This window comes from Amphibalanus amphitrite, unplaced genomic scaffold (assembly GCF_019059575.1).
Source record: "Amphibalanus amphitrite isolate SeventyFive unplaced genomic scaffold, NRLGWU_Aamphi_draft 001010F_arrow, whole genome shotgun sequence".
NCBI classification, from domain to species: Eukaryota; Metazoa; Arthropoda; class Thecostraca; order Balanomorpha; family Balanidae; genus Amphibalanus; species Amphibalanus amphitrite.
In genome coordinates, this window is record NW_024882504.1 from 204,831 (window position 1) to 222,191 (window position 17,361).

Here is a 17,361-nt window from a genome sequence, read left to right on the forward strand (position 1 = left end):
CAGAGGAGACCATTCCATCTGACTGCCGTGGGACGGCCGCGCCGCCATCCTAACTGACCTCATGACAAAGTATTTCGTGTGTGATACGATCCCGGCGGGGTGAATTTGTCCGACGATATTTGAAAGAATCGCTTGACGTTATGTTTGGTGTTTACTTATTCAGCCTTGCTAGTTGCTAGCAATCTGAAACGAGAAGTGTGAAATATTCCAGGGTGGAATAAAATTGCAGATAAGAACATAATTATATAGCAGCTAGGAGATCTCTTGGAGGGACGTCTATTGCGTGAAAGCATGATAAACGGTCTCGCTGAACGTTCTTCGGAAATCGAGTCACGTTCAGTTTGTGACGGAGAGAAAATCCACGTCCTGAAATTAAAGGTCATCGAGGGTCGTATTTACGTCAGCAGCTTCAATTACGGCTGCCATTTACGAGTACAGTCGTACGTGACTTCTGAACCCGAAATTGATTAAATACAGCCAAATAATTAATGCTGCATATAAATAACGGTTGTCACATTCTAATGGTAAAATAATTATCAGAATTTAAGTTATCAATAGACAATAAATCAATAAGTCACTTGGAACAAAAAGTTGCTATTCAAGGCTGAATTCATGCATAAACATAAGCCAGCATTCAAAGCTATGCTCAACTGCAAGTATCACTTTATCTTAATTCAAAGTTCATTTAACAACGCCTCTTCATGAGAACCTCGACTACCAATATTTATTTCCACGGACAAATCGTCTACCATCATCCCAGGACACACGATCCATCGTCTCCCGATCTCCCGTAATACCGGTGGGCTCACCACGAACAGAGATTTCAGGGGATGACATCTACCATCATATGGGACATCTACTGATGGATTCCTTGCCAGGCAGACCATAAGTGATTCTGAAACCAACGAACTTCACTACTAGTATCCAAGTGACATCCTTTTTGTGTGTGCCATTTTAATTAATTGGGGCTCTAACGAATTATGAGACAAATCGCAAAGTCAATCTGGATTACCTATAGAAACGCTTCATGGCTAATTGCTAATTCCTAAAATAAAAAGTGTGCTGTGATTTGACTTCGTTTTATTTGACGAGTTTCATGGGCAGCTTGGCATGTGTACAAGACAAGTAAAAATGAATTAATATGAACCGTGAATTCTGAACGAACAGCCTTTCCTCAACGAATACGAGTCGGTTGCCTCCGGTGTTGATTGATTCACTGGTATACGCCAAGCGAACACACACAAAACCCATTTTGCCCTAATGATGCCGGAATATGCCTGACCGCACTCATTCCGTGGTCGCCAGGTCGCCGGCTGAAAAACAACTCATCGATCGAACGGTCCTCCGGCATTTCGGCGTGCAGTCTATGGCGACGAGTTGTATCGAAAGGTAGTTGCATTGGGGCCTGTGAGATTACAAAATATACAATCAAAAAGCTTGGTGGCCAGCTTGTCACGCAAATTCAAGATAAAAATCGTGCTTTGAAGCGGGATACAAAAGTTGACGCCACCATAAACCTTCCGAGTGTGATGTAAAGAAGGAGTGACGGGTAGGTCTCGTGCCTGAACGAAGGAACTCCACAAGAAGCCTGCGTGTCGGCTCCGCGTTGTACGTCAGTTTTACACCGGGCGTCAGTGCTGCTGGCTGAATAACAATGAGCAGGACAACACAGACCCTTGGGAATTAATGGCTGGGGAACCCTAATGAGCACATTCCGATGCGTGACTGAATCTTCATAGATTTGTGCGGCGGGGTGGCAAGCCACGACGAGGATGCTGGATACTTCTTGGTAGCCTCATTAAAAAAATAATAGCAACATCTATTGCTATCAGAACAAAATCCTATGGGTAGCGAATATCACTCGAATTATTCCAAAGAAGTGCCGGGTTAGCTATTCAGGCTTGTGCAAAAGCATTATTTCTACACTGTAAACTCATTTTGACAAGGGGTTGTCGTACAACGACGAGCGATTGTCAAAAATACTAATAAAGGTTATGTCGAACGACGAATATCTTGTCATAGTTGGTTGAATCAACAGGGCAAATACTAGTATCAGCCCCAGCACCTAGTCGACCATTCATAAAATTGACGAGGATTATGGAGGCTATTGTGAAAACTACCAGGGTCTTATTCGTAATATGGAACATAGATTTGCTAATGATTTGTAATTTATATCCTTGTCGAAAGAACCAGCTACACCATTGCAACAATACTGATACATACTTATGTAATCTATGTCCTTGTCAAAGGTATCAGCTACACCTTTGCAACACGGACTTAGTTACGCTAGTTAGACGTGTTAGTAGTAACATATACAAAGCTGTTACTTGTTATATAGGTGGCGCCAAAAACGTTTCCGGCCGTTTCATTTTGAAAGTTTCAGTTGCGCACCAACCGCCGTGCAGTGATGTGGCCTCCTGCGCACTTCCGTGAAAATGGTAGGTGATAACAGTGTTCGGTCGTTTTTGTCATTTTTTAATGAAATGTATGTCTTTCAACTGATAGTAATGCAGATTGAATCAGAGAAATTTGTCAAATAAGTGCGTGATGTAGGGGAAGCGGGGGTAACACCGCCACTGTGGGAAACACCGCCACCCCATCTGGCGGCGAAAGTATGAAATGTGAAGTGTAAAAATCCGTTATTTCCTATTGACCGCACGCAGGTAAGCGTCTTCTGATTTGTGTTCCGGTGTTTCAGTGTAATCGAAGCTCAATGTGGGCATTTAAAGAAAAATGCACATTCTCTTATAAAAATTCGATGAGTTGGGAGCACTTTTGAATGTCTGTAAGTAGAGACTCATTTTGATTTACTTGATTACATCGAAAAATAACTGATTGGCTTTGTCCAGTAAGATAAGTTTGCTTGAACCGTGTAGTACATTCTTACCGCTGGCGATTTTTGCTTGTGATCACTTATTGGGGAACACCGCCACCCCGTGGCGGTGTTACCCCAATTGAGGTTGCGGTGTTTCCTGTTTGTAGCGTGATAAGTGATGAAACTCCAAAGACACGCTTTATTTATGTTCGTAGATGTTCCTAAGTCGGGAATAAGCAGCTTATTTGCTTTTTACTTTATATTTTTCATGTATCCCGACCAAGCACTTGCCAGCTGTATAAAACTGGCAAACAGCTGATGAACCTATACCTATTTAGGTGTCCATTACCGATTATTTGCGAAAATTACCACTTACCGACAGGAAACTCATCGCACACGATCTCTGAACAATTAAAAGCTTTCGTAGGAATGGGTTGGGTTAACATCAACACCGGTGGCGGGGTTACCCACACAATTTGTAGGCAGCAAATATGCAAGGTATTTTTAAAAGTCGTGATACATGAAAACCTTTTAGGAGCATGCAAAATAAGTACCTAAAACACGTGAGAAAATGTTTAAATATTGTAACCAAGACAATAACTACCAAGAGACTTCACACATATTCTCTCATTTCGGTGAAAAGCTTAGGGGGGCGGTGTTACCCCCGCTTCCCCTATGGAAGCAAGCACAATGTGTTCTGCTCCAGGCCATATTGTTCTGCATATATGCTATAATATAGCGACGCTTTCTTTCAGGCTTTCATCAGGAGCGAAAGCTCCAGCTTGCAAGCAAGGGTCGCTACACTGAAGACAGCAAACTGTAGAAACTCAAGAATTCTAAAAATGAAAAAGCACCTGAATTCCAAGGGGCTAGCTAATGAATTTGAATGCCTCTTAGATTTGAATGGGTTTGCCCCTTAAAATTCGTGTTCCGGAGACTTAGAAATAACATATCTCCGAATCAAGGCATTCCTCGATGTTGCGAGTCCCCAAACCAGTTATTGCGAGGCAGGAAACCCAAGTTGACTATCAACTCAAACCTAATGCATGTAAACGTGTGATTCTACAGTGTACTCGATAAGATGATGACGCTCATTGCCTTTTCGCATGCGTTATTGTCCTTGCCCCTTGGGTCATGAGTGTCATCACCATTGTGTGTGTAATGTGTATGTACCATTTTAAATACATGACCTACTTTCAGTAATGCTGTTTTGCTGCAATAATGAGACTGCAGAGCGGCGACCTGCGATTTGTGGAGAAAACTGACGAATACAAGGGAGCTCTTTGTAAAACGTTACAAACCTGAGACTAGTAGATTGCTTACAAGTACAGGTTTGCTGCACGTAGACATTACTATGCTAACTAAGATTTGCATTGATTTGACTTAACAAGTACACGGCTCAGCCCTGTTGAATGCAAACATGCGCAGGTCTTTACCTAGTAGCCGCATGATTATAACTAGGAAAACAGTCGTTCACACAACAATGACAAAGCAAACTTTGGTAGCTAGTCTAACGAACTACATGTGAGTGGGTTGTAAGAAAAACTACCATGACAAACAATAGGGTCGTTCGATGACATGGCAAAGGGTGCGGGGATTTGCGCTAAATAATTTTCCTTGTAAAAGTAACAAACGTTTGTTGAAATGAGTTTACAGTGTAGTCTTTTTCTTTTTGACATTACCAAAGTGATTTCAGCTGAAAGGTGAGCAAATTCAAGTTTCAACAAAAATGGGCTTTAACCTTCTTGTTGCATCATATTCCGAATCATTTCCACATTTTTCCCACTCCACTTCGGCGCAGTTCCGGCTGCGTCGCGATCGTCGCAGAGACGCAGTTGTGATGACGTCACAGGGCTACGAGTGCGCGCGGAGGCGGCGACGAGGGTGGGGGCGGCGGCGGCGCGTCGGTCGATGGCCGTCGGCGGCGACGACGGCGGCGCGAGCGCTCTATTTCTGGCGCAGACCACGTGGTTCCAACTGCGCCGGATTGGTCGCCGAGCGGGCGGTGCCTCCGGCGTCACGGGCTTCGGCGGCAAGGGGCCAACTGACCCCCATCCGCCCCGGCCCCCACCGGCCGCCCTGGTCCCGGCCAGTTTCAGATGGAGAAGATCCCCAGCCTGTCCACATGTCATTGATCATCCTGGGCAATGTTGTCACCGCTTCCTACTGTGAAGAGGTGCGAGAAAAGAAAATGGGGAACATTGCTTGAACACTACTGTCTTGACTCATTTTATGCGTTTAAAATATAAACAGCACGTGAAGAACAGCAACTAATTTTGAACGATTTGTTTGTATTCTGCTCAGTGTTCATCCAATAGCGATATCGGCATCACCAATGTCACTGATCAATCAGTGCTGGGATTGTAATTCGATATTTCCGGGTCATGGGCGGCTGAGTAAGGACAATAATGGCCGACGGCAGTGACAGCTCTCTCTCGCTGTGCCCAGAGAGCCGGATCGATTTCACCTGAGAGCAGGGTTGTATACGACTCAATCAATAGCAATCAATTCAATCACGACAAATTTGGGAAACCAATCAAATCAATCAAGTCAGAGCAGTTTTCGGGAATTGATTCAATCGACTCAAACGCGACAATGAAAGGAATCAATCAACTCAATCAAACGACTCAAACCAAGATATACATTAGGTTTTTTGCCCCACCAACTTGGAAAAGTGTCCATAGCAGTCTGGTGTACCTACCTACCTACCTACCTACAGAAGAAACATAAAAATATTGTCATTTAAAATTATAAATTGCCATGCCATTCAAAGTTTCTATGTAATAAGGAAGGATACCTAGTGATGGACAGGTGGATCATGATATTGAGGTTCAATGGGTAGAATTGAAGCAGAAGTTTCATTTAATGGGTGCAAAATAACCCAGTAGTTGACTTCAACAAACGCCCCTTAACCCAAATCACCACCTTTCACCTAAAAGTTGTCAATTTAATTTTGGCCATATTCCAGCTAAGTTATCAGGCCATCTACCCCATGTAAAGCCCCCGTCTGTCTCTTATTTGAGGTATGCGGAGCTCTTCTGAATTGAACCCTGAACATAATGAACCTAGCTAGGTTTCATGCCACACTGACACCATATGAAAGTGTTGAAAATGTGCTACAAATTTGACAACTTCATTAGGTATGCTTTATGAAGACAGCAGGAAAGCAGGTAGGTACCTACTTACCTGCCTAGATGTGTCACTGGCTACCAACAGTACCAACGAAGGTAGATAGGTTATATGTGAAGAATTCAAAACATTTTATTGCATTACAATTTGAAACTGTTAGGACTGGGGGATAGCAATAGGGATTAGCATTAAAAATATATTTAAAGGGAAATGGAAAGGACAGGGACTCTGGAACCACAGGATAAGTTAAGGACAAAGGAAGTAGGAAAAGGAAAATTAAAAAGCGAAAACGGCACGGTGCGACTGCGAAAAAAACAAACAAAGAAAACGTTTTGCCGATAAGTATGCTAAGCTTTTATAAATCCTTATTCTACGTCTTTTGATTTTTTGGGAAGATGACGTCATTGATTATCAAGTAGTATGGTAGATCATCATAAAATAAATCGGTTGTACAGCACCAATTTCGTTTTAATTATTATTTCATTTGAAATAAAACCACTTAATAATATTCGGTAAAATATTTTAAGGAAAATGAAATATATTAAGTATGTTATGCTTAGGCTCTCAGGAGAAAAGGATCAACAAACGTTCTGCTGCAAATTAAACAATGCAGCAAATTAGCTATTAATTTACGTAAACGTAATTAGCGAGACGAAAACGGCGCTTTTGTTTCAGTTATTTTTGTAGGGGTTTCAGATATTTATAGGGGTTGTTTCTGAGGAGATGTGGAGATGTGAATTATTAATTAATCACACTTTATTAGTATATAGGTCCTTGCACTTTATCATCTGGATTAAAAAAAAAAAATCCTGCTGAGTGCAGAAAGGTAGGTAGGTGCATCGCCAGGTTCTATCACAGGATTGAGCAGTTATTGCAGTTGAAAGTCAAAGTTGGCTGTTCATGTTTACTTTGTTTAGGCCTGTTCTTTATTTGGCCATCTACCCCATATTGCAGTTGTGATGACAAGCAGTTTTCAGTGTAGTTTTGTGATCTTTGCTGTCATCAATTGGTGTCATTATTTTTCGTCAACTAAAACTTATTTGAATTTTCCATTCAATCGACTCAATCATACGAGTCACTCTAATTTTCAGGAATCAAATCAGTCAACCAGTCGCTAAAGTCAAACGAGTCAGTCAACCAGTCATCTCGAAAAGTCAATCGACTCAATCCAATCAACTCAAAATACGCGTTGAATCAAATCAATCAATTCAATCGACTTGATTGGTATACAACCCTGCCTGAGAGAGCTATTTGCACCCCGTGGCGAGCCAAACAGCCGACCGGTCAACAACCGACGCTCCGACTCCTCTGCCCACTGCTAAAAACCGTGACAGCCGCCTCCACCCACAAAAACGGCCGAGTCACAGGGGTGTATTTTTATCCGACGAGATGTAAGTCAGCCGGATGTCGGGGCGGGACGGCCGGCCGCGTCGGCAGCTCTGCAGTAGACAGACACCCGCGTAATGGGGAGGCTGTGGGTGGATACGCTCTCGCCCGGTGTCCCAGATAACGGGAGAAACTGATGGGCCAGATATAGCCGCGAGTTGTCGCCCAGACAGTACACCGAGGTGAAGATAGGCGTGTCGGAGCACCTTGCCTCAATAAGGTGGCGCCTGGGATATGGCGGAAGTCAGCTGTCAGATCCTCAAATCGATGAACGATGGACAGTGTCCCACTTCCAGCAGTCTTGCTGCGGGCAGTACAGCTTCTTCAGCGTTACCCGTCCTGATGAACACGAGACCAGCCCTCTCGGTCTTCAGCCGTCTTAGTGGGAAGCACGGGACCGGTCCCTCGGGCGCGAGGGCGTCACGTGCCGTGTAAATTTATCGGACCGGGCACCGGCCTCATGTGTCATGTAAATTTATCTCTGGCAGCCGGGAAGCGATCAGCTCGAGAGAGTGTTTGTTCCCAGCCTCCTTCGCGGTACACGACGCTCGCATTCCGGACAGCTACGGAGGGCTGTGAAGCGTCGACCCGAGGTCATTCGTCTGTGCCGCCCCCGGCTGGAGAGGTCACACAACGGCACGATTCACTGTGACAGTTCGGCCAACTGCGCGAGGCCCCCAGCAGCCGTCTTGGCATATGATACCGGAGGTGACGTGGCAGCGCCCGTTCCGGGTATCATCTTCGGCTCGTCTCGTCGAGACCCGGCGAAATCTCGGGTCTCAGTCGGCCTCTGCGACCACATCTCGGGTCTCAGACGGCCTCTCCGGCCTTCGTCACCGAGCACCTGATGTCTGAATTTGGAACTGTCTATTTCGAATGCGTCAGGCGGTATTTAAAAGAAGACGATGAGTAAGAAGTCTGGCTAGGTCACATCACCGACTCAGATCTATCCCACTTCAATATCAGTCTCTCTCAAATTTCATTCATCGGTCTTTTCTCATCAAGCTAGTCTTCATAGGCTATAAATTATCTTTAATAGTGGCATTTCCTTTCGTTCTGCACTCCATTCGAAACTATCAACCCTACACTATCAACCCTCCCGTTGCCAGCCAGCCATGGATGTTGATTCCTTCACCGAACAGGATTGGCTGCTCCAACAGTGCACCAGTCGGCTATTTTTACCCCAGCATGACTCGGCAAACCCAGTCCGGTAGTCGGTGCTGGGAAGGCGATCTTAACTTTAGCCTGGCTATTTCATTACAACCACGCGGAAGCTTCTGAGGCGGCATTTTATCCACGAAGGCTCAGTGTGTGTAAGTGAGTAAATGTAAGTATGCCGAGGCCGAGGGATCCTTTAGAACGGTTGAAATGTCGAAATACATACTACGAAGTTGTAATGACGAATTTTCCGTAAGCCGTGATGTAGTTTACTCTGGCAGTAAGCAAGGCGTCAGACATTATTGCACAAGTGTATAACCGACGGGTTCGTTACGATAAAAACCGTCATAGTGTGTAAATTGTTTGCGCCTGGGGAGCAATAAGTTTCTGGCGGGAGATAAATGCATCAGGAATGTGTATATCAGTTTTCCTTGCTTGTAAATTAGCTGTGATGTAAAAATGTTAGCCATTAGTGTAATTGGTGCAGTATGTTCTCTAAATTCCCCAGTGCACTGCCCGCAAAATCTCGCTGGCATGATTCTAAATCGTTAGGCTGCCTAATGATAAAAAGCTTATGTGTACACTGCTGAGTGGTGATGCATGCTGATAAGGAATTAGGAGCAAACGTCATCAACAACAATGAAACAACTTTACGTTTAGCATCGTAAACAAGTTATCATTTATGAATTTTTCGATGCCGCGTGATGCACACAGACTTTGTCATCGGAACTGTCACGAGAAACTGAAGATATATAGGAGTCAATAGTGTGCAGGTCATGAATTCAGACTGATATTTACCCGTTGCTAGTTGCTACTTGTTGATTGCTTTAAATGTTTATCATCGATCTGATGTTGAATACAGAAACGTAGAGCCAGAAATGTGCAATTTTCACTTCCTGAACAAGGCAGCCTTGTAATAAATACCTAGTTATCAATGTTGTACTATTTTAATTTCGTTTTCATTCATCATTTTAGGGTTTATTCATCGACATGCAAGGTTGACAGTAATCCTCTTTTGGCACTCATGCAGTCACCAGCGTAACCATGTATATACCTACCCAAATATCACAGCTATAGCACCGCAACTGAATTACAGCAGTCATGCTTCCAATTTTGCAGGCTGCACGGGACATGTGGCTGTCTTTCAACGAGCCTTTTATGCCACGCTACGTCAGCAGCCCATCAATCTGAACGTCCGCATTTATTCAGAACCATTCCTTCCCGATAAGTTACAAACTCGTGTCTGTGACCATTGGCCATGCTGTTCTTGCATGGTGCACACCAGAGTCTCATGTCTGGATCGTGTGGTTCAGACGACCATATCGAGAAATCGTCTCCAAATTCTGAAGGGTGTCGAACCCAACGGCCGGTGGCACTAGCACGCTCAAGGCCAGGGATATGATGGAATGCATGTGCCCCGGGTCACCAGCATATCCTCACGCGATCATGACGAAATGCTGGCGGTAAAACACTAAATAAACGCGCAGGAGAAACATTCTGACAGCTGCTTAGAAGTTACAGAAGGGGCATTTCACCTATGGTTTAGAATTGTTTAAGTAGGTACTTCAAATTATATTTCATTCGGATTCCTATACAGTTTTCATCCTCGGTAGATCGTATCGCTTTTTCTCAATAAATGTGATCTGTGAAGAGCAACTTTGACTACCCCTGAGCATTTACTGTGCCATCGCTGAAAACCACTTATTCTGCGATCTTTTCCCTCCCAACTCCACACACCAATACCACTACCATTACCCCTATTCCCTCCCGCTGGCGATACTCACAGATACTGACGGCAGCCAGGAGCGCAGCGCTGGTGTACGGCGGCTCGCAGGTCGGGTAGAACGGCTTCAGGGCGTAGACGGAGAACGTCAGAGCCACGACCGTCTGCGAGCACGGTCGGACGATCATGCACTCCACCCAGAGTCGCATGAACGCCAGGAAGGGGCCGAAGGTGTCCATGATGTAGGCGTAGTCGGCGCCTGACTTGTTGATCATGCAGCCGAGCTCGGCATAGCAGTAGGCGCCCACCATGGAGAAAACGCCCGAGGCCACCCACACGACCAGAGAGAGGTTGATGCTGCCCGTGTTCTCCAGTACGCCAGTCGGCGAGATGAAGATGCCAGAGCCGATGATGGAGCCCACGATGACCTGTGAGGAGAGAGGAAGGGAGGAGAGAGGGAGAGTTATAACAGGAGGCGTGAAAAACGATGGTTGACGATGTTTTGGCATAGAGAAGTTGGCGCTGCATGACCGTGATGCTGTATGTATGTGCAATGTGGCAAGCATTACATACATAGTACACCTGAATAATAAAAATGAAAAAAAAAAACAGTAAGATGTTTTCCTGTTTAGTTTTCCCTAGTAACCGTTTAAGATGGTTACAGTAGAATCCACTAAATATATCCACGTAGGTGACACGGCGTCTGGGATTTATTAAGCGGTGGCTTTATTAACCGGAGTCAGTTTTGCTTCGAGAAAATCCGTAAACAGCTGAAGTGGCCACAATAAGCGGCTGGATTTATTATCCGAGGATTTATTAAGCGGATTCTACTGTATGAAATGCACGAATATTGACGAATGACGGATTACATGAAACAAGATATTAAAGAGAAAATGCTAAAACTCAGATAAAATCCTTGCCGTTTCTAGAATAGCGTCTGTAGAAAAGGAATGATTGGTATAACCGGCAACCACTGTTAGGGACAACATCTATGTTATCAAAAATGTGATACAGTTTTTAAATTTATGAGATTGTGTCCTAGTAAGTTAAGGATTTAGCATCCTACCGAAACCAGTCGGTCGACTACGGACATTTGTCTAAATAAGTCTGGTCTGGCCGACTGAGCATGACGGAGAATGCAGCGCCGGCAGTAGAATATAACACCAGACGGCAGCGCGTGACATTCATAGCAAGTTATGAGAACCTTCGGTCATAAAACATTTTTAACGATTTGGATGCAATGTTTTGGCTCGTAATGGCAGCAAGGTGTTGAACCGCAAATGTATATTTCTTAGAATAAAAATATGCTGAGGCAACTACTTAAGAGTAAATACAGGGTGACACAAAAAAACGGTCATCACCAAAATTCGAATAACTTCGGAAGTTTTATTCAGATCATCACCAAACTTCGGCCACTTTAGGTCACACCTATGTAGCAGACATCCACCAAGTTTCAAGTCTTCACTACGAATACTTTTAGTACAGTGTGTGTTTTACGGACGCTCCACAATGTGCTCCAGGTGAGCGCCCCGGCGCTGCAGGGCGTAGGCACACCTGCATCCGGCGGGCAAAGTTGTCGATAACCCGATAAGAATAACGTTTCAGGGGTAGCACACCCCCTGAGCACTGTCTCCAGAGGCCATTGCACTCTGTAAAGTGCACAGCCATCGGGTTATCGACAACTTTGCCCGCCGGATGCAAGTGTGCCTACGCCCTGCAGCGCCGTGGCGCTCACCTGGAGCACATTGTGGAGCGTCAGTAAAACACACACTGTACTAAAAGTATTCGTAGTGAAGACTTGAAACTTGGTGGATGTATGCTACATAGGTGTGACCTTAAGTGGCCGAAGTTTGGTGATGATCTGAATAAAACTTCCCCGAAGTTATTTGAAATTTGGTGATGACCGTTTTTTTTTGTGTCACCCTGTATTACATTGTTTTCAATATAAGATCTTTTGGTGACTTCAATGTCGTTTTCGTTATTGCAGCCATTTCACACCGATCAGCGCATAACATTTATACATAACTGCGTAATCAAAATTATCCCAAAGAGATAACTTTTTTCCTCTCCAAATATACTTATGTGTACCGATATACAATTTTATAGCATAGTGCATTTATAAGCATGCAGGTTTCATTTTTTCTCACATATGATTGAATATATCATTATCTCTTTAGAAGATTGGAAGAGAAAATCATCGCATTTTGCCCTTTTCGGGGTCATACTTGAGCTAAATATAATCGAAAAAATATTTGAGTGACTCGTGGCTAGCAAAATAACGACATTTCATTGAAGATAATTCATCAACCGAGCACGAAACGAATATATATAAAGAAAAAAATGAGTTATGCCTATGTGAGTACAATAAAGCTCATCCTGACCTGATGAAAGGGTTTCGGTACATTCGGCTGACAATTGACACCCGATGCGGGGAAGATGTGAGGTAAATCATGGACGTCAACAGCACCGATGTGGCGATGTCCGATATCTTTCGGCATCGCACATATTTTTGCGCTTAATTATGTGCAATAAATATACGTTCCATTTCTTTATATTGCTATGCAAAATATAAACTAAATACTGGCAAAACTACCGTTCATTTTTCCAAGCATCGTCCCTCGCTCAATCCACCCATCAGCCCCCATCCAACTCACCGTGATTCCATTGAGCAGGCTCATCTTGGCCTGCAGCTTGACGCCTTTGCTGTCGTCATCCTTCTTGTCGGCGGCGCCGCCTCCTTCCCTAAGGGGCAGCGAGTCGTACTGGGATTCGGCCATGGTTGGCGGCCGTTTGGGGGGAGGGACAGGTGCAGCTGACCCGGTCACCGACACAGGCGACAGCCGGCCTCTGCTCTGAACTAACGTCGGACCCGCGCCCCGCGCTCGACCCTCGGCGACTCCCGACGCGGACTGGGACGGTACCGACGCTGCTCGTGCCCCTCGTCGGCTTGGATCGATAGGGGGTGGTGACGTCATCGGATGACGACATACGCGCAGAGCGTCATCGGTCGGCCGGCGGGGACGGTGATTGGTGGAGAGAGAACTGGCTGGGTCACCGGTCGGGGAGGGACAGTTATATGGAGAGTAGGGCAGAGGGGCATGGAGCAGGGAGCGAGGATGATATGCTCTGCTAAACATGCGAATTGACCGATGCATAATAGTGGTAGTGACGAGGGAGGGAGGGGGAGGGGAGGGCGGAATGCGGTGTTACATTCCGACCATCAGGTGAAGTGTGCTTGGGCGAGCGTGACCGGTTACAACTGGAACTGTCTGGTTTGTCGTCCACATACGAATAGGTAATTGGCAATTGCGCTCGCGCGATGCGCACAGATAAAGTTACTTGAAATATATAGCCAATAATCGATTGAATTTTGAGCATAACCTGTAAGGCTGTTGCCGAAATGTGATAAGTGAATTTGTAATTAAATCGACCCTATCCCATCCACTGCAGCAGTCACTCGCGAGGGGGAGAGGCGGCAGCCAGAAAGGCCACACACGGTCGGCCGTTGTCGCCTGTGACGGCCCACGCCGGCCTAGCCGACAGACAGATGGGCACGAAGGGTGGAGAGGGGAGGGTAACTATGAGCAGGTGGGAGTTATCAACGGGAACACCTGGGGCTTTCGGACGGTGCTGTTTGCAGTGTCAGTGTATGACAACAGTCACGCCCACACGCTCACATAAGCATGGGGCCAACTATCAGCCGTCTAAAAAACGGTACGTGCCGAGTTCCCTCTCACTTCTCAGGGTCAGCGTCCCCAAGTTTTGTGGAGTGGAGTATAGGCAGCCGGCTACTTGAATAGAACTCCCCGCAGTAGACGAAAGAGTCCACGGCGGCACTTCGAAATACTAGTTTAGCACGGTGTCAGATCAGGTTCAAGCTAGTTCGCGTCTCAGTAGCTTGCCAATACCAATAGCAGTACCCTATCATCACAGTCACACCCAGCTTGTGCCAGATGACCCTCCCTCCCCTCCGTGAGGATGCTGACCTAGCCAAATCATGACCGCGCCCCCGACCAACCACGTGTTTGGACGTTCCCCTGGACGTGCGCCGCTGCCGCCGACTGGAATCGACCAATGACGGCAGCCCGGGGGTGGTGGGGGGTGGGGGTGGGGGGTCATGTGATCACTGCGCCGGCGCCGAGTCTTGCCAGCTCCTGCTGCGACTTTCGTCATCTTTACATCAGGCCGCGGTACGACGTAAATGCAGAGACAGCAGCTGCTACGACTGTCGGTTGCAGGAAACGGCAGGATCGTAATCGAACGCCGAAGTCCCACCGTCGCGGCGGGGTGTAAGGGGCGTTCACCGTCCCATGAGAGGGGCGGGACAGAACCGGTCCGTGATTGTGCAGAGGCACAGTGCAGGGCGTGCGCCCACTGTAAAGCGAGTGGGCGAGATAGGCACGGTCACCGACTGTGCAGTGTGCGGGGCTGCTCGGTCAGTCGATATGGATCGATGGGGCCCTGGTGCGGTTCCTGTTGGCTGTTCACCCACATGGTATCGCCTACCCCGGTCGAGCCCCACGTGGTAATGGTTCGGCGAAGGCAGTCGCATACCCCAAGATTGTCCAAGTGTGGAGATATTTGTGCTCGCCGAGACGAAACATGTCGCGTTGCATCTGAACCGATTCGTTTATGGACTGCGGATAGCTTCGAACATGGGTCAACTCATGGGTAGCTTGTTCGTAGTACGGTGGTGATGCAAGAAATGTCACACGAACTTCGGTAGACGGATAAGCCAGACAGACCTGGAAATAACCAGTGAGCCTTTGGCACGTGACACTTTCAGCGGTGGTCAGCTGTTGGATGGAAGAGAGCCGAGAGGGCCTCAGCGCGTGACATGATCCTGTTATGACACTGGCACGGCCGTCGAGTTGGTGGGGAGGCGAGGGACTGGAGTTTAGTTCGTGGACGGCGAGGCATGATTCGATATCGTTCGTTTCTACTGGCTTGGAATGCGTGATGCTGAAAGCAGTGCAGTGCAATGCAGTGCAGTGCAATAAAGCTGCACGGTCCTCCAGTGCGGATGAAAGGAGATGGGCGTCTGTGAGGCACAGGTTGCGATAAGAGGAGATTGTGAAAGCTACGCGATAAGAAAAAAAAATTACAATCGGAATGCACAGCGCCGCACCGAATCTGGAGCCACATCGCAGACGGTTAGCACTTATCTATCGTGTGTGAGAATCAACGTACCTTATCAATGCACGCAAGCTTACGGCTCTACTAGGCGCGGACTCACTTTGCAAGGTCTTCTTTGTCCATCTCACCCACTCGGCGAAGCTCTCGCAAAGGGCTCACAAAGCCAGAGGTGACACAGCCTCCCGATGCCACACGTCAGAGGTGCACACACGCCCATCCCGTTCGGCCGTCCCGGCACAAACCAGCACTCGCGGCCGTTTGCGCCTGGATCCTCCGCCAGCAGCAGACTGACCCGGGACAGCCTCGGGCGAGGTCAGGTCACCGACTGGGGTCGTTCACCGTCTGTGCCCCACTGCTGGCGGTCTCCGAGCCCGACACCGAGGCGGAATACCGCCAGTGTCTGGGCACGGGCCAAAGGTGTGGCGAGTGACGAATATTCTATACGTGCCCACTAGCGGAGCTCAGAACATATTCATTGAACGTGCCTCGGAACTGCAGAACACGTCCTGTGTACTCGATGTTTGTGTTGGGTGTTTTAAATGACTTAGCTATGAATCAGCTGGCGTTGCTTTTATTCCTGCCTAGAGCATTCGTATCTTCTGATTAACCCTCTATCTCAGACATGGGTGGAGAACCTACCCCGGCCACCCCGGTCGTGGCCGGGGTAACTTTCAGCCAACCCCGGCGCGGCCGGGGTACCTAACCTTTTCACTCTTGTAATTCCTAAAAACTGTCTCCAAACGAGAAAAAGCTTAGTGCTACCTACAAAAGTGTCTCTCTTTACTCTTATCTACCTCTTTTAATTTTTTTGCAGATCTATTTATTTTGATTTTGGGACTTTTTGACAAATATTTTCATCGCAGAGCCCGACAAGTTTGATCAAACATGCAAAATAAAACGATATTCAAGGGTCGTTATCGTAAGATCACGTTTACAATAACACTCACACAAGAAAACAGGTCTAGGCCCATAGGGTCATAAAAATGAGACAAAATGGGTAGCATTGAAGAAGTAGAAGAGCTTCGGGGGCTCAAGGCCCCCCAACTTGAACCGCGCCAGGGTGGTGGGTGGCCCTATCGAAAACGTTGAGGCGAGAGGTAGAGTAGGCGTTATACGCCCTTTCAAATTCGGCTGCTGGGCTGCGTGGCGAGGAGTGGCAGCGCCGTTTGAAAGAACGCTTAACCCGCGACCTGCTGGGGGGGTGTTTGAACACCCCCCCTTGTGGTTTTTCGCGAATATCTCAAAAACGGCGGCGCGGAGCGCCGCCGTTTTTGGTACACCTTATCATACATCAATTCTACACATGTTGTTAAAATTTCAGACCAAGGTCATTCAAGGTCAGGTCACCAGGTCACTTGAAGTGACCTCACCTCATAAAAAGTTTCAATGTCTGTCATAGCTACACCGAGTGACCGATCGCTTTGAAACTTTCAGCGATTGCTAAGAGCAATAGCATGTACAAAATGTTTATCTCAGAATTTTGATATCGATGACCTAAGGTCAGGTCAATTTTACGACCTCCCCATTATAAGTCAATGGGAGAAAATTGAAATGCGCCTGTTTTGGACGAAAGACATTATAAACACTCCCAAACACCGAATTACAAGTGGTTTAGACACACTGAACATGAAAATGGTGTCCGTGACCCTTGTTTGTGCCCTGAGGTCATCTTAGGTCACGAATGGTATCTAACAGTTTTTCGCAAATAACTTTTGATAGAGGCATGCTAGAGCGATGAAAACGCCTTACATGTGTTCAGCTCGACGATACGGATCGACTGATATGCAACATGACCCTTTCCGGTCAGGTCATGACCTTGACCTGAGGTCAAATTTTCATGTTGACCTTTCAAGGTCAACTTATAGTTCATTCGATGCGTCTTGACGAGAGGAACACGATACCGGTGAAAGTAAGCTCGTACAAGGCTTGGATCAAAAGTTATTGCAGAAAAACTGTTTCCGAAAAAAATCGGCTATTTTTGCAGTTTTTGCCCCCTGCAGGCAAAACCGTGGAC

The 17,361-nt window shown here is 46.6% G+C and overlaps 1 protein-coding gene across 6 annotated transcripts in view; it reads right to left on the reverse strand.

Moving 5' to 3' along the window:
* Positions 1-15,700, reverse strand: part of LOC122369137 (Y+L amino acid transporter 2-like) — a 43,206-nt gene extending 27,506 nt beyond the window's left edge. For 2 of the 6 annotated variants that reach the window (XM_043343595.1, XM_043343593.1), the window contains exons 1-2: positions 12,866-13,123; positions 10,273-10,639 (exon numbers count right to left, since the gene is read on the reverse strand). In XM_043343595.1, the coding sequence (XP_043199530.1) occupies positions 10,273-10,639; positions 12,866-12,988 (490 nt within the window). In that variant the 5' untranslated portion in view covers positions 12,989-13,123. Of the gene's footprint in view, positions 1-10,272; positions 10,640-12,865; positions 13,165-15,401 lie in introns of those variants that run through there. The other 4 variants (XR_006254359.1, XR_006254360.1, XM_043343594.1 and 1 more) reach the window with 4 other exon arrangements.
* Between the last annotated feature and the right edge of the window lie 1,661 nt (positions 15,701-17,361).